General features: G+C 51.5%; 1 protein-coding gene across 1 annotated transcript in view; it reads left to right on the top strand.

The window, feature by feature from the left end:
• Asb2 (ankyrin repeat and SOCS box containing 2) overlaps nt 1–24,549 on the top strand; it is a 39,471-nt gene that overhangs the window by 4,568 nt on the left and 10,354 nt on the right. Inside the window, exons 2-7 of the mRNA XM_050151559.1 lie at nt 6,707–6,982; nt 15,396–15,497; nt 17,765–17,931; nt 18,597–18,752; nt 20,251–20,496; nt 23,331–23,502. Coding sequence (XP_050007516.1) covers nt 6,777–6,982; nt 15,396–15,497; nt 17,765–17,931; nt 18,597–18,752; nt 20,251–20,496; nt 23,331–23,502 — 1,049 coding nt within the window. The 5' untranslated portion in view covers nt 6,707–6,776. The remainder of the gene's footprint in view (nt 1–6,706; nt 6,983–15,395; nt 15,498–17,764; nt 17,932–18,596; nt 18,753–20,250; nt 20,497–23,330; nt 23,503–24,549) is intronic.

Below are 24,549 nucleotides of genomic sequence, written 5' to 3'. Positions count from 1 at the left end.
TTGAATTCATAGATGCAGAATGCACAGATTCAGAAAGATGACTTACATATATACATACGTATATGTATATAATATAATATATATTACATGAAGGATTATATGATTCAACTACAAACATATTTGTGACTTAGAGTTTATTATATACACACATACAGTATACACTTATAGGCAAGCTTTTAAAAATACAAAGTCTTTATTCTTACCCCCAGTCTCTCCTAAAGCCTTGAAAGGCATCAGAAGGGGTGCTGGGGAGATGACTTAGTGAGAAAAACGCTTGCTACACAACCATAAGGACTGGAGTTGGGGCGGCAGCTGCCTGTGATCTCAGCACATAGGAGGCAGAGATGGGATCCCTGGGGCAAGGCAACGAGCTCTGAGTTCATCGAGAGACCCTGTTTCAACAAGTTAAATAGAGACAACAAATGTCACCCTCAGGCTTGCGTACAAACACACACATTCACCTCACCTGTACCCACACATGTGGACACACACACACACACACACACACACACGCCTGCCCTTAGCTATGTGAATCAGAAGTCTGGGTCTGATGTAAAGTCAGATGCAGCCTTCTAGTCCTGTTGTTGTCACTGCCTCTCTGCGTGTTTCTCAGTTTCCCCATTGTCAGCCAGAAAAACAACACCCCTGCTATGGACTCGCGATGTGGTTCAATCAGCAACAGACACAAGGGGCCACACGGTGGCAAGGGAGCCTTCTCTTTAGCTGGCAGGACAGCTCTGAGGTGACACCTGGCTCCCAGCCATGGCCTTGCTCAGGAACACAGTGCAACAGCCCTCCCTCCCACACTGAGGCTCCAGTGGATATGTGACCCCAAAATGAAAGCCACACATGGTGCTTGCCATGTGCCTTGCACCCTTATGTAACTCGAGAACCCCCTCAGAGTCCCCGTTGTCCTGTGCAGATGGTCACCTTGTACAGAACGCAGCTGGGACTGAGAGGAAAAGGGGGGCTAGGCAGGTGGTCCCCCAAGGTCTAGAGCAACTAGAGGGTAGAAGGGCTGGGGGATTGGGAGGAGTGGACACCAGCCCTGTAGCAGGTTAGATGAGGGTGGACATGAAGTCCCCCTGCCCCAGCTCTGATGAGATCTCACCATGACACATGCTCAGCTTAGGAGCTGACAGCCTCCCTTTTCACAAGAGAAGAAGGCAGGCTTGGGGCTCCTTTCCCTTGGCCCTTCCTCTTTTTAAATGGGGGAGAGCCAGGAAGAAGGGAAAACCGTCAGATGGCCCTTCTGAAAACTGCCAGCCAGGGCAGGTCCTGAAAGGAAGGAACAGGTGGAGGTTGCCTCCAGGGAGACGAAAATCATATTCAGATTTTCCAGGCCATAGATGTCTGTCAGATGATGTTCTCCACATTTGCAATAATATCATGCATCCTGCAAACACAAGTACAGGCCAAGGCAGGATGAGGCCTGCGGGTGGGTAGGCTGCAATTCCTAACATGGCCAGCAGATGGCAGGGCAAGGCTAGACCATGTGGCAAGGGATCCCCAATCAAGCAATCAGCGGGCAGTCCAGGGAATTTAACCTTATTCTGGTTCTACTGTTTATTCTCCTGCACTTATTAAATACCCAACTGTATGCCTGACCTTTGGTTAGGTTCTGGAGTTTGGGCGGGAATGTGAAACAGTTTTATGGATGCTATAGGCTGGTACATCCATTGCAAGCTGTCCAGACAGTCAGCTGTCTAGAGGGCTGCTGAGAAGAAGCCTCTTCAGCTCTTCCATGAACACAGCACTCCTCCCCTCATACCTGACCCCAGATCCCCGGCCAGAGAGGATGTGGGCAAGAGGATGGCTGCCTTCCAGTCATGCTCACTCGGTCGTTTCTTCAGAGGATGCCCAGAGCATGATCTCCTCCCACTGCGAACCCCAGCACCACACACGGTCACACACAGGAGGCTCAAGGACAAGCGGGAGAGAAGGCCCATTATTCAGTGCTGTCTCCGTCCTCATCACAGTCCAGCTGGGCTCCACATTGGCCCAATTCACAGACTGGAAACTGAGGCCCAGCCGAAAAGGCACCGCAGGCTGCTGATTCGACCCTTCAGACAGCCGCCCCCACCACCACACAGAGGCCACCTGGGAGGGGACCCTGGGACTCAACATGCAGGGCACCTCAGAGGGCAGGAGGGACCTGAGCGAGGCCTAGCTCTCCTGGGTCAAGCCTGCATGTGGGCTGACCAGCTTTGGACCACTGGTGCATGTCCTGGGCTTGGCCAGTGAGGACCCATGGGTCCACTCTCCCTGGGAAATGACTGTTCCTATCCTAGCTGGCATCCCAGTGGGTCTTGGCACTCTGGCCTTCCCCCAGGACCTAGGCCTGGGCCGGGAGATGGTCCACCTGCTCAGAACACACATGTGGGCTTGTTGATCTGATTGTCAGTCTGGAATTTCCAGGAGGAGCATTTGGTCTGAGGTTGGAGGACCAAGGTTTCAACCCCAGTTTCCCCAAGGCATACCCTTTCCACTCTGAACCCTAACTGCTTCATCTGTGAAATGACGTGAATGACGCGGGGTATCAAGCGCCAGTTAACTGTGTGTGTGTGTGTGTGTGTGTGAGAGAGAGAGAGAGCACATGTGTGTGTGTGTGTGTGTGTAAGAGAGAGAGAGAGAGCGAGAGAGAGCGCATGTGTGTGTGTATGCATCACTGGCATCACTGGGGACAGAGGGGACTGCAGGGCTCTACCTTACTTACAGCCACTTACAGCCGCTCTCCTTGGAGTTCTGGAGTAGGAGCGAGAAGTCAAGTCAGAAGCTTGGAGACGGGAGGGCTACTGCAAGGCAAGGCTTTGTGCACAGCATCCAGCCCAGGACAGACTTCTGGAAGGTTTGCAAGGCAAGGCTGTGTGCACAGCATCCAGCCCAGGACAGACTTCTGGAAGGTTTGGGGTCTGTTATTTGAGGGAATGGGAGACCAGGTGGCCAGGGAGGCACACTGTGGCCTGCTCTGCCAGAACCCCCAATCAGCCACTGCCAAGTTCTCACTGACCATAGCCCACGAATCCTTTCGGAATCAGGATAGAATTCTGGGAGGACAGTTGCTGCGGAGCCTTAAATATTGAGGAGGAGTTTGAGGAGCAGAGAGAAGGGGAGGCATGTCACAACAAGAGGAGATGCTGGGGTAGGAGGGAGCCTCGGGGATGTCGGGAGAGGTACCACTCAGGTATGGAAGGTTAGGGTGTACAGAGGAAGAGAGTGAAGGGGTAAAGAGCAAGGGGTAAGCTGGGGCAGGAGCTTCCTTCCCAGGAGAGTGGAGCTGGGGGCGGTGAGCGCAGTGTGTCAGAGTGGATGGTGGGTGAATCTGGAGCCCAGGGCAGGGACACCAGCATGGGAGTGACTTAAAAGGCTAGAGAGGGAGGCACAGGGCAATGGTACCAGAAAGACCTCTGCATGGGACAGGGACAGTGTCCTCACTATCCTTGGTACATTTATGCCTTAAGTCTGAAGCCTCAACCAGTTGTGCTTAGAAGAGTCCAGAATTGTTGGGAAAAATTTCTTGTTTTCTGGGGATCCACAGAGCAAGCCAGGACTGCTACAGGGATTAAACCAAAGAACTGCTTCAAGGGGCCTCATTGTGTGTGTGCATGCTAGGTGCATGTGTGTATGTATGCATGGGTCCCTTCCATGTATTGGCCCATCTCCTGTCTGTTTTCTGGCCAGTGGCTTGTAGACTACTTGTTGGGTTCATTTCCCAGCTTCCCAGACCCAATTAATCACACAGAAACTATATTGATTACAACACTGTTTGACCAATAGCTTAAGCCTCTTTGTAGTTAGCTCTTATGTCTTAAATTAACCCATTTCTATTCATCTGCGTATCACCACGAGAATGTGGCTTACTGGAAAGTTGCCAGAAGCAGCTCTTTCTCCTTCAGCAGCTGCATGGCGTCTCCCTGACTCCGTCTTCTTTCTCTCTATCTCTGTTCAAATTTCCTGCCTGGCTTTACTCTGCTAAGCCATTAGCTGAAACAATTTCTTTATTAACCAATGCTAATAAAACATATTCACAGCATACAGAGGGGAATCCCACATCAGTGGTTCCCACCTGCCTGGGCTCATCTTCAAACTGACAGGCTGATACCCAGACCACACTCCAGGACTCTGAGTGCTGGGGATTGAGGTAGGGCTCAGACGTGGTACTTTCTAATTGGTATTTTCTGTGTTTTTGAGTTGTAGGTCCCAGCAATGTAGCATGCTCATGTAGAAATATGTGTGCACAAGTCCCATGTAAAGGGTTCCAGGAACCCTTACAGGTACTCACTGTGCCATGAAAATACTTAGCAGCGGATACTCAAGGAATCTGTCTGCACTGTGGTCCCTGCATGCAGACAACAGCTTCTCAAAAGAACTAAGCCTCTGGGTTCCATCACTGTAGGTAGTTTAGCCTGTTATAGAACTTGATATAAGTGTGATCATGTATATACATGTGAACCATGTATATATGACTCAGTGTTGTTTTGCGTCATTCTTGTGTAAGGCTGTGTTTTCTTGGGTACACGCTCTCCACAACCTGTCTGGTTCCTATGTTAGTTAGGTCATTTATTTTGGTGGGCATTGCGGATCTGTTTCAGTTAGGTTTAGATGAGTGATGTTGCCTGGAATATTCTAGACCTTACTTACCTATATATGTGTTCCTAGTTCTTTGGGATGTAGCTGGAAGAGGATCGCTAGGCCATTTGTGTGGTCAGCTTCAGCAAACACCATTGACTTTCCAAAGTGGCTTTGCTATTTTCCACTCCTCCTGGTGCTGGGGAGGCAATGACCCTACACTATCGCTGATGACCCTAATTCTCTGTGGTGGCCTTGGCATACACTCCTTGGCATTGACTTTTTCCCCCATTTTCATTTGAAACTGTGTAGGGCGAGGGCAGATGTGTTGCTTTAGATTTGAATTCGAACCCTTCAACATTAATGAAGTGAATGCCTCTTGGTGTTTGGGCTGTAGGATGGCTTCTCTGAGAAGGGTTGGACCTGGTACTAATTGGAGCCACAAGAACACATAGCAAAGCAGTCCTTAGAAAAGATGAGAAAGGACTGAGCTGTAGGCTGGGGTGGGGGCTGCGGCATGGAGGTTCCTACTCACTTGAGGATAGAGCAGCTTAGGAGTGGATGTCGGCCTCCCACTGGTGGAGGAGGGTTTTCATCAACTGGGCAGGGACCCTGATGGGTGGAGTTTGCCTACCCTCAGGAGCCTGGTGTATTCTCTTAGGGGCCCAGGTTGTAAAGAAGCAGGTCTCATGGGAAATTCTCTCCACTGGACATGTCAGAAGAGCTCTCTCATGTGCCTGGTGTGCCTGCTTCCACTTGGGAGAGCAATTCTCAAGGGCTTGGGCCCAATATCCAAGGGGAAGGAGAAGGACATCTGTCTCTGAGGGAGGGGGCACATATTTGCTGAACTAGAATGCTGGCACTTGGCGGGGCATTTTTTTTTTTTAAAGACCTCATGTGACTTGAATGCTCAGCCAGGGCTGAGAACCATTGACCTGTGGCCACACTGTTGCAAGCCAGTAAATATCACAGGTTGGGCTGGTTTGATTTCATTCACTGAAAGAGCATGGCTCTGCCTGCTCTGTTCTCTTCCAGGCATTTGTATCTTTTAGAAGAGGCCCTGCAACGAACTGTTGTGATGGCCGGTCTTAACCGGATCATGCCATCCCAAGCGTGAGCCCACGTCTGACTCATCCCCTTCATTCTCAGCCCTCCCACAGCGAAGAGCAGGCTCGATGTGCCAGTGTGGGACGCAGCTGGGACTGGATGGGAGGAATGCACATGACACTGTGTGGGCTCACAAGGCAGGAGTCAGGATGCTGAGGTCTTTGTGTCCCCAGAAGAGTGCCTGACCCAGAGTAGTTGCACAAGGACTAATCTCTTAGTCGATGTATACAATCATACCTGTACAGATTGGGTTCCTGGAAGGGAAATGCAGTGGGTACCAACATACACAGGTGTAAAAGGGAATGGGTAGGAGGAGGGGGGCTATGTGGCTGAGGGCATGAATAGATGGAAGCGTGGGTGGTGGTGCGATGGGTGGAAGGTTGGATGGATGGATGGATTGTTGGAAGGTCCAATGGGCTGGCAAATAATAATGAGTGAAAGAGTTGAGGCAGGAGTGGTTGAGGGCACGTGCTGGTCAATGGGTAGGAAGATGGATGGATGGGGAGGATACTTGGATGTTTGGACACGTGGGCAGGGAAGAGGACACATGGGAGAATGGATGGGAAGCTGGGTGTGCACAGCTGGAGGTGGGTAGACAGATGTGTGAGAGGATGAACAACGGGATGATGCCTTGGAGGCTAGATGGATTGGTGACCCGATGAGTGAACGGATGGCTGTGTAGATGGCTTGATGTTCAGACAGAGTCCATGTCCAAATGAATGAAGTTTTTTAAAAGTGTGAGCTGGAGGGATGTTCAGCGGCTAAGCACACTTGCTATTCATGGAGAGGATCCAGTCTGGTTGCTAACACCCATATCACATGGTGCACAGCTACCTGCAACTCTAGCTGCGGGAGCTCTGACACCTTCTTCTGGTCTCCATGTGCATCCACACTAAGGTGTACATACTCACAAGCAGACACATACATGCATGTTAAAAGATAGGCGATTGCATAGCCTTCCCTGTGGGTAAACATGGCTGTCTTGTGGCACGCTCATTGACTGACTGGGGTGATTTTGGTTTCCTCACAGGATTTGTCACCTGCTGTGTGCCTGCTACTGCTGAGTCTCTCTTCTAGAAGGTGGAGGAGAAGTGGCCAGGATGGCGACCGAGATCACCACTCGGGGTAGCCAGCGTGCCATTGGACAGGAGGAATACAGTTTGTACAGCAGCCTGAGTGAGGAGGAGCTGCTCCAGATGGCCATCGAGCAGAGCCTGGCAGACAAGACTCGAGGCCCAACCCCTGCTGAGACCACTGTATCCCCTCAGACCGACCCCCAGCCAGGCCATTTCCACCCATGGACCAGGTAAGTGAGGTCAGGCTGCTAAAGGGAAGATGGACCTCAGGGCCTTCCTCAAGCTTCAGACGCCCCAGGATATTCATACTGAAACAAAATATCCTGATATCTGACCCTTCAATGGACTGCATTTGCCATCTAAAGTCACTCTTTGGTGTCACAGTGGGATGGGATCCAGGATGCTTGTGGCCCAAGGCTCTCACTTAAAATATTGTATTTGCATATAACTTATGCATACCCCAACTGTGTATTTTAAGTCATCACTAGGTCACTTTTAATAACGAATACAAATGCTTTGTAACTGTCAAGTTATATCATCTGGGCAATAGTGGCAAGCAAACAGTTTGTGTGTACGGTTCAGAACACACAGGTTTTTCAAAGAATTTTTATCTGAAGTTGGTCGACTCCATGAGTGTGGGACCAATGGTCTCTTGTGGTTGATTCTATATGATTCCATTTTAATTTTTTTATTTTTTTAAAGATTTATTTATTTATTATGTGTGCAGCATTCCTTCTATGTGTGCCTGCATGCCAGAGGGGGCGCCAGGTCTCATTACAGATGGCTGTGAGCCACCATGTGGTTGCTGGGAATTGAACTCAGGACCTCTGGAAGAGCAGTCAGTACTCTTAACCTCTGAGCCATTTCTCCAGCCCCCATGCTTTCATTTTTAAAAAAATCTTCTAAAGGACCATTTAAATGGTCTCCGTGTTGGGGAACTGAAACTTAAGGCTGACTAACTGACCCTGGGTCACCAGGCTAGGAACTTGGGATTGGCTAGCTCCAAAGCCCAGACATGGTCTTCCCTACTGATTTATGCCTGAATACAGGGAACTATTGTTCAGAGTGGGGCTAGGGCTTCCTGCTGCAGCTGGCCAGCGTCTACTGAAACACACCTGCCCAGCAGAAGGCATCTATCTCTCCGGCACCTCATCTCCTCAGCCTCTGGACGGTCCAACATTATGACCTGAGGCCACGTGAAAAGCCACAGACTGAGTCCACAGTGCCACATAGATAGTCGGAGACGCAAGTGAAAATTTACATCATTTTATAAAAATTTATTTTTGTGACACTGTCAAATTGCAAAAGCTCAAGCTGATCTGGGTCTCACTTGCGTAGCCCAGGCTAGCCTCAAACTCTTAGCCTTGGTCTCCCCATTGCTGAGAATCCAGGCATATACAACCATGACCCACTATATAATATATTATTAATTAAAATTTTCATTTATTTTACATGCTGACCACAGTTTTCCCTCCCTCCTCTCTTATAATTCTCTCCCCCTGCCTCCCACATACCCCCCCCATCCACTTCTCCATCTCCCTTCAGAAAGGGGCAGTTCTCCCATGGCGTCAACAAAGCTTTGTACACCAAGCTGAGGCAGGACCAAGCTCCTCCCCACATCAGGGCTGGGCAAGGCAACCCAGCATGGGGAACAGGTTCCCAAAAGCCAAGGACAAGTCCCGATCCCACTAAGCATCTTCATTTCTCATCATCACCAATATAGACATTTTACCTAAGGGCTGTTGAGACAGCTCGGTGGGCACAGTCTTCTAAGACTGGTGACCTGAGCTTGACCCTGGTACCTACCTGGTGAAAAGAGAGAAGCAACAAGTTGTTCTCTGACCTCCACATGGGTACTTTGACACACACGTGCCCACACCTACACACACACACACACACACACACACACACACACACAATACGTAAGGCTTAACTATCTCTTGTCAAGTTCTTAACATCGTGTGTATTTCACGTTCACATCAGCCACGTTCCAAGCGCTCAAGTGTGACCAGTGGTTGTCAGTACTGATCCAGGGGACACCATCTTTGCAGGGACAGCCAGAAAGGTACTTGGCATTTACTCTTCAAGTGCTTTTAGGAAGGAAATGTATAAACAGTGGAGGTGCTTTTGCTGCCCCCCACCCCAGCCAAGGCGGCGTGTGTTAGAGATCAGGCGCATGGGGACAGTAACTGCAGTAGCAGGTGGTGGCTATCTGAAATGTTTCTTTTTTCTTTTTTCTTTTTTTTGGAGCCTGTCCTGGAACTAGCTCTTGTAGACCAGGCTGGTCTCAAACTCACAGAGATCTGCCTGCCTCTGCCTCCCAAGTGCTGGGATTAAAGGCGTGCGCCACCACCACCCGGCGAGGTGGTGGCTATCTAATTGCGAGCCATGGGCCTCGGATCTCAGTGTCTCCAGCAACCAGTGGCCCCTATGAGGCCTTGACCGTGGGAAAGCACCCCCCCCACACACACACACTCTCTCTCTCAGCAGTTCTGCTCGCTCTTCTAACAACTTTAATGTACAGATCTGGCTAATGTGAGCCACAGCAGACATGACGCGTTCATGGGAGATGAGGCCAGCCCTGTCCCTGGGTGACAGCTATCAGTGTTTACATCAATGCACACTGCTCCTTGCTAATGTCATGTCACCTGTACCTAACTGGCTGTGCCAAGGCCAGGGCACCCTATTCTGAGAGTCCCTTCCACGAGGATGTCAGGCAGTCTTCTTGGGCCGTGGGGAGGAGGATAAGACCTCAGGCTCCTAAACTGACCCTGACCACATCCCATCGGGGCCTCAGAAACCCTGTGCAGGACCTGGCTCATGCACTTCCTGTTTTGGCTGGTTTAGCTGAAGTCACACACAGGTTCCTCTTTCTCAGGGGAGGACCAGACAGAGACGTATATGGGACTGCTATAGGCACCACGCAACTCTGGGTGCCTGCAGCACCCTCCCTAACTCAGCAGCCCTCCTGGGGGGGGTGTCCTTAGAACTCATGACCTTGAGCTCTGGAACTGCCCCCTGCTGTGAGATAAGGAGGAAGAAACACACTGGGACATTTACCTCTGAATTACTTTACCCGAAGTGAAACTGCTTGTCCAAGGTCAGGCAGCTTTCCTCTGGATCTGTCCCATGACAGCACCTTCACCATCCACAAGGTGCAGGCTCTCACCAGCAATACCTCACCTCCCCCACACACCCACAGCACTTGTGTACAGACACGTGCACACTTAGACCTTGCTGTGTCTGTCTTTTCACAATCAACAAAGCAGGTGCACGGCAGGGCCGGGCAGTCCGTAGGCTCTGCTGATTCTGCAGAGCCATGCTCCTTCCGCTCTCTTGCCTCCCACCTCAAAGGCCGGCTTCAGCCTCGTGACATCACTCCCACAGCCACAGAGGTCTAGGGTTCCTGCAGACTCATGAATAGGGCTAGAAGTTAGAGGGAGTACAGGATCTACGAGCCCTGATCATTTCTCTTGGGATGTCCCAATATTATCCAGTAGACCCAGGACACCACACAGGCTTCAGGGATTCCTTTTCATCCTTTGGATCTCAGGTTAGCTATCTTGTTCTCAGTGAGTCCTGCTCTAACCACTTCCAGGTGAAGCAGGCTGAAGGTACTTACTGTCTGACCTGGGGGTTCCTGCATGGATGGCCCTGGATGTTACCTGGAAACCTTGTGTGCCTGCTTCTGTCAGCAGCCTGTGAAATTGTAGGGGCTCTCAAATCCCTCATCTGATCTGGGAAGCCCTTGTTGTGACCATGTACCAAATGGTCACTTATAAACAAGGGGATGGGTGAAAAGAAGGACAGAATAGCGGAACTGGAAAGAGGTGGATCTGGAGGGTCAAGGGGTTTCTCTGTCATTTACTGGATTTGCCACGACTTCAGGTTGGATATCTCCAACTCAGCATGTCCTGCCCTGACCACTTGTTACCATCCCTTCTCAAAACGGCAATAGCTAAAGCCTGCTCATCTTGCGGGATACTTTTTTCGTCTTTTGGTGTGGGGATAGAACCCAGGCCCTTGCTAGGCAAACGCTCTGCTGCACACTCCAGCCCCCGTGTAGTCTTCTTGTAAAAGGCAAACACGATTTGGCAGGTTCAAGCCATCATTCCCATGCCCTGTGGCTTGCATTCACTTCCGGCTATTGCCTAGGTGAGTCCTTGGGGCCCCAACTTATGGCCGCCTTAAACTTCACAGGCCAGCTTTCATGTCATGCTGGGAAAGTCTCCTGAAAGCATTCCTATGATGACTTCTTGGGGACGAGGAGACACTGATCACTGTGTCTCAGTGCCTTTGTAGGCACTTTGTAGGTATCTAATGAATAATTTTAGGCAAATACACACTTCAAAACCAAGAGCATACCTTGGCAATGTAATTTATCATTGTCTTCAAATTGGTGTCTGGGGTCCTAGAAAAGATGGCTATAGGGGGACAGCCAATCAAACATAAGGCCTCTTTTTAGAGCCATTTCCCCACTGCCAGGTGAATGGACAAAGTTGAACAGTCACGAAGGTCATTTGCCAAGTATGGCCCCCAAGAGTTCCCAAGAGGCATACCCAGCTCCCCGTCCAATGGGGAAATGGGTCCATATATCCCTGATGTAGAGAACTACAGATTGGTTACTATGGATGGACCAGCAGTGGGCAACTGAAGCTGGTCTTCAAAGCCTTCAAATGCCTGCGCTTTATTAAAGGTTGCTCTTCTCAGATGAGACCAGGGAAGGAAACACAAACCTGGACTTGCTTGGATGTGGTGCATAGATGATGAGCTTGCTTGGGATGGGGTGCAATAGATGGACTTGCTTGGGATGGGGTGCGTAGCTGCAGACGATTCCAATCAAGCTACTGCAACTGCTGTACACAGCCTGTGTACATCCTGGCATCTGGTCATGCCCTCCCTAAGCTTGCAGCCTGAAGAAGGCAAAGCCTGAAGGTGCATGGCAACTCAGAAGGGTAGACACAGCAGCGATGCTTGCTGTGTTTCAGCGGGGTGGGGGTGGGGGTTGCGGTTCAGCTAGTCCCTACCTGGACCTCTTCTAGTTCATAACCTATAGCCACATCCCACGGAAGCATGTTCCTCTCAACCAAGATGACTCAACCCAGTGGTTGGTTCTGCTGGGAATTCCCCTCACGCAGCCAGCAGAGGGGAAGTGGGGCTTTCTACTTTGCTTTGAAAGCACAAAAGTCACTTGGCTTCCCATCTAGCCCGAGACTCGGAGCTTGGGCACTGTGAGCAGTCACACTGCTGACTCTAATTTCAGGGCTCCTAGAACAAGTTCTTCTGCCTTGCTCTCAACCCCTCTCTGCAGCTCTGTGGGTGTGTGGCCTTGTCACGCACATGTGGCCTCTGAGCATTTAAGGATCCATAATAATACATGACTCAGTGATCCACCAGCCCAGTCCCTGACACCAGGTTTGGGACAGAGCGAGGGCTGGCACATCGCTGAACCCATCGTGTCTGTTTCTTCATCGGGCAGAATGGGAATGGCACACCTGTGCTGCCATGGAAGGTATCAGGAGGGTACTCTGTGAGATTGGTCCTGCACAGTGGAGACCTGTGACCCTGCTGTGGCACTGTACCGCATCAGCTTTGGTTCCTCATCTCGGCTACCCTTCTTCCTGTTATCACGTCACATGGACGGGTCCTCATTTTAACGTGAATGTGGCAGTGTTTACTACTGTGCATCATCTTGCTAACACATTTGGACAATATCTTGGGACCACATGGACCGGGAATTCCAGGGTCTCATGGAAAGCTCAGACTTGCTGACTCCAGAGGTAGACTGGTCAAAGCTGCTTTCCTAGGGCTGGGAAGAGAGAGGGGAACATGGGGGCTGTGCAAACAGGTCAAGTGAGATAGGCTGTGCACATCCTTATCAGGGCTGAGGGAGGGTTCTTGGATCTATATCAAACTGGGCTTCTTAAACCACAAAGGCAGCGATGAACCCCAAGATCTGTCCTGACCCCACTTTGCAAGAAAAGAAACAGGCACAAAGTTCAGGAAGAATCTGTACACATTCAAAGGCACAAAACCAGTGTGGAGGTCATGGAGCTGAAGGCAGGGTGAGGAGGCAAGAAGAAGCCAGGCTCTGCAGGATGGAGGGGTCTTAGTGGCGGTCTGACCCTTGGCTCTGTTCACCTGCTGTGTGGGATCCTGGGAAGTTCCCACTATCTGCTTGCTCATCTGTAAAAGGCAGCAATATTAACACCCACCTTAATAAGTACAGAATGAAAATTGCTAAATGAATGCATCAGGTGTCTTACACAACTTAGAGATTGTATAGAAGGGTGTGATGAGTTGGGACTGGAGAACAAAAATGCAAGCAAGGAAGGCGAAGGTGGCCAGGCCTCCAGCCTGATTTGAACCAAGTCTCCTCTCCACTTCTCTCTCCTGGCCATCTTCTCTGCACCACAGCTTGGCTTTGCTGAGGGATCCACAGAGCCGGAGGTCGTTCCCTAGCTTATAAGGTCAGGGTCCTTAAGTTCCACAGTCTCCAGCCTGTGCCCAAGCAGCAAGGTAGGGAGTGCTTGGTACCAAGGCTGACCTGCTAGATAAAAAGGGGCTAAGCATGTTGTCCCTGAAGCCCCAGAGAAAACCAGATTGGAATGGCTGCCACATCTCCACCAGCCCATCTGGTCAAGGAGACTGAGGCTCAGTATAGTGAAAATAGTGAAGCATTGACTCGAGTCCCCTCTGTGTCTGTGCCAGGTGCCCTTGGGGACTAAAGCTTGAGAGAAATGGATTAAAGGAGAAAGGGTTTACTCAGTTCCACAGTTTCAGAGGCTTCACCCATGGCCAACAGCCCCATGTTACAGGCCTGCGGTGCAGCACGATAACATGGTGGTGGAAACACATGGATTAGAAGGTTGCTTGCCTTACAGTAGCCAGGAAGCAATGAAAGAAAGAGAAAAGAGCTGTGCTGGCTGCTTTGTGTGTCAATTTGACACAAGGTAGTCATCAGAGAGGAAGGAGCCTCAGTTGAGGAAATGTCTCCTTGAGATCCATCTGTAAGGCATTTTCCAATTAGTGATTAATAGCAGAGGACCCAGCCCATTGTGGGTGGTGCCTCTCCTGGGCTGGTGGTCATGGTTCTATAAGAAAGCAGGTTGAGCAAGCTGTGAGGAGCAAGCCAGTAAGCAGCTCTCCTCCATGGCTTCTGCATCAGCTCCTGCCTCCGGGTTCCTGCCCTGTTAAAGCTCCTGTCCTGACTTCCTCCAATGATGGACTATGATCTAGAAGTGTAAGCCAAATCAACCCTTTCCTCCCCAACTTGTTTTTCAGTCATAGAGGTTTTGCCACAGCAATAGAAACCCTCACTAAGACAAGGGCCAAGGACCCATTCCTGCCAACTGCAACTCGGGTCCTATATTTCCACCGCTTCCCCATGGAGCCACCAGCCCGCATTTCATTTCTGTTGCTATGATAAAAATATTCTGACAAAGGCAACGGTTCACTCCAGCTTATACCCCCAGGGTTCTAGCCCACCACCACGGGGAAGCCTGAGATGTCTGGTCACTTCACAGCCATGGTTAAGAGCAGAGAGAAATGGACACCTATTGTGCTTGCTTGTGCTCATCTTGACTTCACTGCTCTCCTACAGTTCAGGGGCTCTTGCCTAGGGAATGGTGCCACCCACAGTGGACTGGGTCTTAACACATAAATTTGACTTAAAGAAGACAAGACCCACAGACATGCCCAGAGGTCAGCCTGATTTAGGCAGTCTCATTGAGATTCTCTTCCTACGTGAGTCCAGGCTGTGCCAAGCTGGCAATTAAAGCTGCCTGTCACACCATCCAATTCTGAACCAGTCAATGGATCAAAATCCAAGGGTGAGAACAAATCCAATCCCTTCCTCCAGCCACACCACTACTGCACTGGGGACAAGCCTATAACACACGAGCCTTTGAAGGACACTGCTCTAGAATGAACCAGCAAAGCATCTCACAGGCTCTTGAGACAGGAATGCTCTCCTACCACTGTACATGGGAGAATTGAGGCACAGAGAAAACGAGCCTGCCTCCAGGTCACACAGCAAGTAGCACACGGATTTGAAACCCTGTCTGACCTTCCGTCCACACCCTTTTGTGTTTCCCTCTAGACTGCTGTGTCCCAAGACGACTATGGGGCACACTGTACTCTTATGAGAAGCCAGCAAGGTGAGGGAGAGGGCTACGTGCCTTGGCTTCTCAGACTGGCTCTCCTGTTCCCATTGCTGGCCCAGGAATCTCTTGTCCAGCCCCACCGAGACCCCCATGGCCTTCCAGCCTGACTCCTGCCACCGACCACTTCTCACATCCTCCCCAGTAAAGAATGTCACCTTGCTTCATATCTGCTCCCTTGTGGTTGGCTGAGGAGGGGGGCGGTGGGGGCGGGGTGAGGTTAACCTCATTGTTGTCTTATATGGTCATTTAAATCTCTAAGGGCTTCCTCCAAGGGCCAAAAATAATCCAGAGACACAGCAGCTGTGTCCAGCACACAGAGAGGACCCGGCCATCTGCTTTGGTTCAGAGCCCTGTGTCTGTCTGTCACTCAGACTCTTTCTCCCGGCTCACTCTCCATCCTCCTTCCTGCCTCCAGCATGACCCGCTTCTCCTATGCAGAGTACTTTTCTCTCTTTCACGCCAGCTCTGTACCCTCCAGGTCATCGCCTCCTGAGAGCGCACCGTCCCAAGCACCCCTGGGCTTGTTCCAAGGGGTCATGCAGAAGTATAGCAGCAGCCTGTTCAAGACCTCCCAGATGGCGTAAGTGACCCCTGCACCTGGCCCCATCAAGCTCACACCTCCAATGGGGGCAGCAGGGAGAGGGGTAGATTTGTAGCCCTAGATCCCCTTCTCGCTGTGTCCCCTAGGTTCCAGTGCTCTTGCTGCGCTGGCTATAGGACTGATGCCCACTAGGAGTGGCATTCAGGCTGTGCTCGGGACTGACCCCTAAGCTATCTCCAGAGATTGTGACCTGCTGCTGGAGGAGCTCCATGGAGCTCTGCATCTGGGGCCCTAGCAAGGTCAAAGGACCAGGGGAAGAACGAGGTGCTGGCTTCCAGTCCTCTTTATCCCTGTCTTGTATCTCCCCAGGCCACCTCCAGGGGCTCATCTGTGCACATCTAAAGCCCCACCCACAATACTTTATTTAGTGCCAGATGCCAAAGGCCAGGACTAATCAGAGCCAAAGGAGAGGGTTCTGCCCGGGGCACTGAGCTTATGCTATAGTTAGGAGGTAATGCTTTCTCCTTGTTCTGAACTCCAGGATGGCAGTTAAAAGCAAAAAAGTTTCCCTTGGTGGGACCCCATTTCTGAGTGGCAGAGAAGAGGAGTCAGCTGGCCGGTTCTCATTCCTGGCCTCTCTAAATCCTACAGGCACCACATTGTCCTTGGGGCTTTGGGGTTGACCCAAAAGAAAGCCCCAGTTCTAATCTCAGTACAATTGCCTGTATGTCCCCCCAAAGTGGGCCTGCCCACCCCTGCATGTCCCCCCAAAATGGGCCTGCCCACCCCTGCATGTCCCCCGAAGGAGGGCCTGCCCGCCCCTGCGTGTCCCCCGAAGGAGGGCCTGCCCGCCCCTGCGTGTCCCCCGAAGGAGGGTCTGCCCGCCCCTGCATGTCCCCCCAGGAGGGTCTGCCCACCCCTGCATGTCTCCCCAAGAAGGGCATGCCCGCCCCTGCGTGTCCCCCCAGGAGGGCCTGTTCACCCCTGTGTGTCCCCCCAAAGACGGCTGCCTGCCCCTACGTGTCCCCCCAGGAGGGCTGCCCCCAGCATCCCTTTTCTGCAAGGTAGGGTTGGAAAGGACTATGTGATCTTCCAAGGCCCTGTTCAGCTAATCCTAGGTAATTTAACATGCCTGACAACCTCCCCCCTTTGGGGTGAGGACTTTGTCTGAGCCCATGGGGAAGCTGTCAGTGTGTGACACTGAGGGCCCCAGGGTCTGTGAACCCCGGCTCGAGAGACGCACTCCAGCTGGTGTGTCAGATAGCGAGCATTACATAGTGGTAACCTCCCTGACGAAGGCCACAGGACCAGCCAGCCCACTCCCTTCCACTTCAGCAGTGGCCACATACCCCATGGGGCCCTCCCTGGGACTGATGGGCTCGATCCGGTTGCTCCTGAGTGGAACCCAAGCAGGTGGCTGTGATGGTGTTGATGGACCTTAAGGATCTAGCTGGCTAGTTAGTCCTTTGTCCTTGAGTCTCTGTCTCTTTACCCATCTGCTATTAATAACCCGGAGGCTGAGTGGCAGGAGGAAGTGTTGCCTGCTGGAGGAAGCAGCCGGGAGGGTTTGGGTGCTGGTCCTGGAGACTCCCCTCGAAGCCAGCATTGCCCCTGATCCCAGGATCCTAAATAGTCATGGTCCCCACTGACTCGGTAAGGGAAGGGGTTCTAGCAAACAGACAGACGAACCAGCAAATGAATAAATGGACACCTTGCCTTCAGTGAGCCAAACAAAGATGCCCCTCTCTCTAGCCTTGAAATCTATTGACATTTAGAAGGTTTAAACTGTGAAGGCTTCTAATTTATTAATCCTTCAAGTACTGTCATTTTGCAGCAGCTGGGAGTAGGGATAATGGATTCGATGGGGAGACGGGAAGGCTGTGGTGACGGTGAAGGGAGGCGCCTTGGCAGGTCCATGCCTCTGGGAGCTCTTGCAGTCATTCAGCCCTGTAGGTAGCTGTGCTTGGTACAAAGCAGAGGTCCATCTTTGGGAAAGGCCCCCGGTTACTGCAGACACCGCCGCAGCTGTTAGCCACTGTCTGTGCCCGAGTCCCCTTGGTAGGAATATCTGGGTGTGACATTAGCTTCAGCCACAGAAAGTCACAGGGCTGCAGAGGACCCACCCCAGTTGTCTTACATCCGCTGAGCCGGAGGGCAGAAGCGTTGGTCCTAGAATAGACCGAATACCCAAGAATGAGGGACTCCAGGGCAGGAGCTGGCTCCTACTCTCCAGCAGGTCCTGTTTGGCCTCAGGAAACAGGGCCGCTGACCCAGCCTCTGCCTAAGTCTGCCACTTGCTCCCACAGGACTATGGACCCTGTGCTGAAGGCCATCAAGGAAGGGGATGAAGAAGCCTTGAAGGTCATGATCAAGGACGGGAAGAATCTGGCAGAGCCCAACAAGGAGGGCTGGCTGCCGCTGCATGAGGCGGCCTACTATGGCCAGCTGGGCTGCCTGAAGATCCTGCAGAAAGGTGAGGGCCATCTCTGAAGGGCCAGCAGGGATAGGGGCTTTCCCTCGGTGGGGGGTGGACAGGACCCGGCCCCTGCCTTTGCTGCATCTCTCCATGACTTTCAGACAAGAAAACCTAATTCTTAGAATATAAACAGGGAAGAACTGATTTCTGAGACAGTCTCTGTCAGCTTGTTCCAGAATGTTCCAGTAGAAAGAACAAATATGCCTATGTACTGCCAAGGCTGTCCCCACCAACTGTGGGACCCTGTGAGAGTCCTGCCTCATCTCCAAATCCCATATTCCTGTTCGGAAAGATTAGAATTAATAGTACCAACAGGCAGGTATTGCCTTGGCCACCGACTGGTCCTCACTCCCGCCAGCCATGCTAAGAGAAAAAGTTACATGAGATATGGGCGCACTAGCAGTGGCTAAGAGAACAAGGGAGAAATAGACACTTCAGAGCTAGGGGCTCAACCTGGGAAGGCTTCCCAGAGGAGGTGGCATCCAGATGCATTTCTATAGCTAGGAACCCAAGCAGGACCATGAGAGGCAAGACGAAGGCCACCTGGGCTTGATAGATTTCAGAAGCAGCAGCTCCACACCCTTGCTCAGAACTGTGAGGGAGCCAGAACGCGTGCGGGGAGTGTGGCTGCCTCCGTTCACAGATTTGCTGCTCTTCCCCAGCCTACCCGGGGGCCATTGACCAGCGCACACTGCAGGAGGAGACAGCACTGTATCTGGCCACGTGCAGGGAGCACCTGGACTGCCTCCTGATGCTGCTACAGGCGGGGGCAGAGCCGGACATTTCTAACAAGTCCAGGGAGACTCCACTCTACAAAGGTAAGTCTCTAGGTTCTCATGGACCAGGGAGTCCAGAAGCCAGGCGGGCAGCGTGCAGACTGCTCCCATGAATGAGGGGTCCACTTTTCAGAGGGTACTACCCCTCCAAGATGCATGGGGGCATGCTAATCTGATCTTGCACTTGCACATGGGGTCACCCAATATTTCCCACGTGTCCTGGAGTCAGCATGCTGAGGGACACCGAAACCTTGGCATGGAAAGCTGTGATATGTGTCTGTGGGCTACACCAAGTGTAAGCACATACTCAGAGCACAAGCACACAGAGCTTGGCAAGAGGTGGGGTGGGAATGTGTGGAGTGGGTGCCTCTTGGAGGGATGCCTGACCTGAACCCCCCAGGAAGGAATTTACCAGCTGGCCAAGCTTGAGGAACAGCATGGGCAAAGGCCCGAAGATAGGAGAGGGGATACGCACTCTGTTATGTTGATGTAAGCAAAGCAAGCCTCCTGGCTGTCTCAGGACCACCTCAAAGGTGTGCCCTAACTGCACTAATAGACCCGGTCTCACTGACTAGCTAATCCATCATAATTAACTGGTAATGTAGAGCGCATGTGCAGCGGGCAAAGCACTTTCCTTAGGCCTCCATATGTTAGCAACATATGTTGCTAGTGTCCCATTTTATACACAAGGCAGATCTCCTGTGGGTTTGGCATCTAGTACACATAATATTCTGTAGGCAGTGAGGACCAGAGAGTAGGTACCTGAACTTGACATGGAAGGGTCTTCTAGGGGACGCTCAACGGTTACCTGGGACCTCAGCTGTCCCAAAGAGAGCCATAGGAAGTAGGCTTGGTTCTAGCCAGTAGCTTGGTTCTGTCATGTACCAAAGCCCCAGGCTCCTGTGTCCCATCCCCCAGCCTCCTGTGGTCCATCCCCCAGCCTCCTCCAGGAAGGCTCTGCCATGTGGTTTACAGGGAGGTCACCATGGCTTATGAGGTGAGGCGCTGAACCTCCTTGAAACACCATAGGCAGATGCTCCCCATGTATACTGCCCCCCCCCCAGGTTTAGAGAGCTCATATACCTTGGTGACTTCAATGCCCTCTATAGCTCCCAGGTTAGAACTATGGGCCAGAGCCAAGGGCACCTTCAGGGTCTTTTGACAGGAGAAGCTGAAGGAGAGGTTTGAGGAGGATGAGAAAGATGGAGTTAACCCGAGTTAAATGAGCATTTTTGTTGTCTAGATTTTTTCAGGCCTAGTGTCTGATATACCTTTGAAAAGGATAATAGTATCCTTTTAATTATGGATACTCTAGAATATTCTAGGGGACAGAGTCTCTGGACATGACTCTCTGGGTTTGAACCCCACTTCTGACATTTACTCTCGGTGTGACCCCGTGTCAGTCACTCTGTTTCACCCTGTTTATCTATTGGTGTAGGTACTGACATTGCGTTCTTCAGGGGCAGTTGGGAGGATTAACCCAGCCGACTGCCAAATATCTCCAGGACCACACTGACTGTCTGTCTTCTGCCTGGTCCAGCCTGTGAGCGGAAGAATGCAGAGGCAGTGAGAATATTGGTGCAATACAACGCAGACACCAACCACCGCTGCAACCGGGGCTGGACAGCGTTGCATGAGTCTGTCTCCCGCAATGACCTGGAGGCCATGGAGATCCTGGTGAGCGGTGGGGCCAAGGTGGAGGCCAAGAATGTCTACAGCATCACTCCCTTGTTTGTGGCTGCCCAGAGTGGGCAGCTGGAGGCCCTGAGGTTCCTGGCCAAACATGGTGAGTGGTCACGCGACACAGCTGGCAAGGGCCTCGGAGGTCACCTGGGAAGGAAAGCTATGTTGGGGTCATCTTGGGGGTGCTCTCTCAATCCGGGGCCTTGCAGAGCTGTGCTGAGCAGTCTGAAGCTGTGTTCAGGTTCAGTGGAGGTGCTGTTAGCATGCTTACAGTTACAAACCAGCATCTGATCCAGAATAACATCCTCCTTTCAAAAAAGAGGAATCTGAGGCCTGGAAAGAGGAAGTGACTTATCTACAGAATTAGCTGTAGAACTATCTAGATTCTTGGACTCTTGATGCCCCTACCACTATTCCTTTTTGCCACGTCACACTGTGGGGCCAGAAGACCTCAGATGGAGATCGCATCCTTGCTTTGCACGTGATTGAAACTAAAGGTCAGGGTGGGAAAGGCATTTGTCCAAGGTCACACAGTAAGTCAGTGACAGACAAGGGGTCTGAACTCAGGTCTCTACCCTAATTTCCCATGAAAAATCTTAACTGGGGAAGTTAAAATAGTACTGCTTGTACCATGATGTTCCAGTAGCAAAAACCTCAAGACCATGGCTTGTATTTTGACAACTCCCCCTACATGCCCCTGGGATTTCTTTTCACTCCTAATGAAAGAAAGGTCCCTTTTGAACACTGGGGAGGTTGAGACTATGCAGACCTTGGAGCTGCGCTGCAAGAAAATTGGTGAGGACCTTCTGTGTGTCAGACCTCCTGCCGAGCATGGACCTATAATGGGTGGAATGTGAGGTGGGCATCGTCCTAGCTCCACATGGGGAGACTGAGGCTTTAGAGGCTAAGTGACTGCTCACTATGAGAGCCTGAATCCCGACTTGTGTCTGCATTCAGCCTTCACTGTTCCACACGGTCTCAGCCTAGAATATCGACCCTGGGCCTTTGATGGGACAAGAGGTCACATCCATAGTGTGTGTCAGGACAGAATGAGGCTCGCAGTCAGGGATAAATCTGCAGTGAACATTCTGAGAACATAGAGGCCAAGGCGGAGTCCTGGAACCCAGGCCAGCAGGCCATGCAAGGGCACAGTGGGTGAGGGGGCCTCCCCTCTCCAGGCAGCTGTCTTGTCCCCTGCCGACACTGAGTCAGGGACTGCTCCCTTCATGGGGGTCGAAAGCCAGTTCCTACACAAATATTTTCCTTGTTTGAGCATGCTGCTTTGCTGGCAAGCCTAGGCCTACTGGGGGGCCTGACTCCAAGGCTCAGAGGCTTGTTGAAGGTACCCCTGGACTCTCCCTCTGAGGGAAGGGCAGGGCCAGTCTCTGTCCTGAGTTCTGTCCAGGCAGTTGGCATCGGTTGAGCAGCTTGTGAGCCTGGTACTATGATTCTATGATCTTATTTACGTCTCATAGTAACCATGAGAAAGTGGGACCATGATTCTTGGTCAACAAAAGGTAAACTGAGGCTTTTAAAAGCTATCTGGGACCCCAGAACTTGGGAGTCATGAAACAAGATTTGAACGGTCCCAATGGACCGCTGAGGCTTGTGCCGTTTTCTCAAGGCCAGAGAGATTTCCACCGCTGTTGAAAATGAAGTCATCTGAAAGGCTGAGGCGAGCACAGGGCTCTGAGAGGAGCTGTGGTTGGTACAAGGCTTTGATCTCAGCCTTCACGAGCCACATCAGCTCGTCTGCTTCTGCAGCATGAGGCCTACTTCCCTCTGCAGGGGAGTCATATGCACGCTGGTTCTCTTTCACACTCCATGGGAGGCAGAAGATGTAAAAGACTGAGAAGAAGGCAGGCTGCCACCAGGCGTTAGTTAGCCAGCGTGGCTCAGGGATTCCTTGCTTTTTTAAAATTTACTTTTACTATTTTTTTTAAAAGGGTGTGCGTGTGCATTGCGTGTGTGTGTGTGTGTCTGTGTGTGTGTGTAGTAAGATGTATATGTGTGTAGTATATGAGTGTAAGTACCTAGAGAGATCAGAAGAGGGCATTGTGTCCATTGGTGTTGGAGCTACAGATAGTTGTGGCTATGTGGGTGCTAGGAACTGAACCCAGGGTCCCCTCTATTAGCAGGACATAATCTTTGCCACTGAGCCATATCTCCAGTTGCTCAGATAAGCTTACGAGGAGCAAGGAAGCCATTTCTCTCTTGTTTCTCCTGGAGACCAACACAAACCTCCACACCCAGGGACGTGACTCCCTTGGTAGAGTGCTTGCCTAGCCTGTACGAGCCCAGGGCCAGTTTCTAACGCTGTACACGCTAGTGTGCTGGTATGTGCCTGTAACCCCAGCATTGTAGAGTTAGACACAGGAGGATCAAAAGTTCAACGTCGTCCTTGGCTACTTACAGAATTCAAGGCCAGCTTACATGAGATGATACCTCAGACTGATAAATCGGCCAACTATCCATCAAACCCAAACTCCACTAACAAAGCCAATGGGGTTTCCTTTGGGAATTTTGTGCTTAGCTGTAGCGGAGGCCGCTGTGAGGGCACAGCCTAGGGCCTTCCACAGTGAGAGCTGAAGGCCTGGTCTCTACTCTCTGACCATGTGGGTTCAGGTTTGGTTTCACATCTATGAGAGGCTCATCCTGGGTCCTTTCAGGCCCCGCATCCTGGGCTGTGACGAAAAGCTTACCCTAAGGTAAGCTTTGACCACCCAGATTTCTATATGAATACAGAGAAACAGAGTAGGTGTTGCTCTGTGATGAAAAAAAAACTTAGCTTAGCTTGGACATCCCAGGGTTCCTTGTGGATTTAGACAGTATAGGCATGGTGCAGCAGACAGCGGTTAGCTCAGAGGTGCTCACCACAGTGGCACTGAATTACGGCGGAATTGCTGGTCACTCACGGCTCTGCTTCTTCCCCTCCAGGAGCAGACATCAACACGCAGGCCAGTGACAGCGCATCGGCCCTCTACGAGGCCTGCAAGAATGAGCACGAAGACGTGGTAGAGTTTCTTCTCTCGCAGGGCGCTGACGCCAACAAAGCCAACAAGGATGGCCTGCTTCCTCTGCATATTGCCTCCAAGAAGGGCAACTACAGGTCAGTCCGGGGACCGCCATCGCCATACACAACACAGTTCTCTAGGGATGCCCAGTGAAGGCAGGGTGGGGCAGGGCACCTGCTTGAGTCTGCCTGCAAGGGCAGGAAGGCCAGAGGCTATCAGTGTGAAGGACACTCTCCTTGTGGAGGGATGCAGTGACCCCGTGTGACTACCACCATACTAACAAGAGCACAAGCTTGGTGTGTGCTCCTACCACTGCTTACATGGCCAGCTCATCCTCTCAAGGGCTTGCTGAGGTGGAGGCCATGGTGACTTCTTTTTGTTAAGATGAGAAGGCTAAGATCAACAGAGGTTGATGACTGGTCTAAAGTCACACAACTTGTAGGTGGCAGGAATTTACCTGCTCCAAATAACCCAGCTAATCCTACTTAGGGAGCAGAGAGGAATCTGACTTTATGACTGGTTTGTTGTTGTTGTTGGGGTGGGAGGATGCAGAAATAGCTTGCAGGACATTCTAGCAAGTGGCCGGGGATGCCTACAGCAATGCAGAGGGACCAATCCCTGGGCCTCTCCTTGCACTTCATGTTTCGGTGGGAGAAGCTCAACTTCTCTAGAAACAATCTACAGGAGGGGAAGGTGTGCACACTCAGTCTCTCTCTCTCTCTCTCTCTCTCTCTCTCTCTCTCTCTCTCACACACACACACACACACACACACACACACACACACAGACACACACCCCAGAGCATCCAGACCTAAGTTGCCTGGTGGCCCCAGTAGAAAGGCACTGATAAGCACCGAGGCAGAACGCAAAGCCATTGCTGGCACCGTCCTGACAACATGCTTGCTCCCCTCTCTGGTAGCATAAAACTGACCATGGTGGACATTTACACACCATGGAGTAAGCTTCTCTCTGGAACCTCCAACACCCCACTTGACCAAGGGACCATTGCTAATAATTTCCCACTCACACATGGGTGGGAAAGGAGGCTTGGCAGGTGGGATGCTGGTTGTTCCTGAGGACACTTTGATCATTTCCAAAGAGTGGTCTCATTGCCGAGCTCTGAGATACAGGTCTGCCATGAT

The sequence above is a fragment of the Alexandromys fortis genome, unplaced genomic scaffold (assembly GCF_014885135.2).
Source record: "Alexandromys fortis isolate MF-2015 unplaced genomic scaffold, M_Fortis_MF-2015_v1.1 scaffold_63, whole genome shotgun sequence".
In the NCBI taxonomy this organism is placed as follows: Eukaryota; Metazoa; Chordata; class Mammalia; order Rodentia; family Cricetidae; genus Alexandromys; species Alexandromys fortis.
Note: the sequence above shows the minus strand (reverse complement) of the source record. Positions and strands in the feature narration are given on the sequence as shown.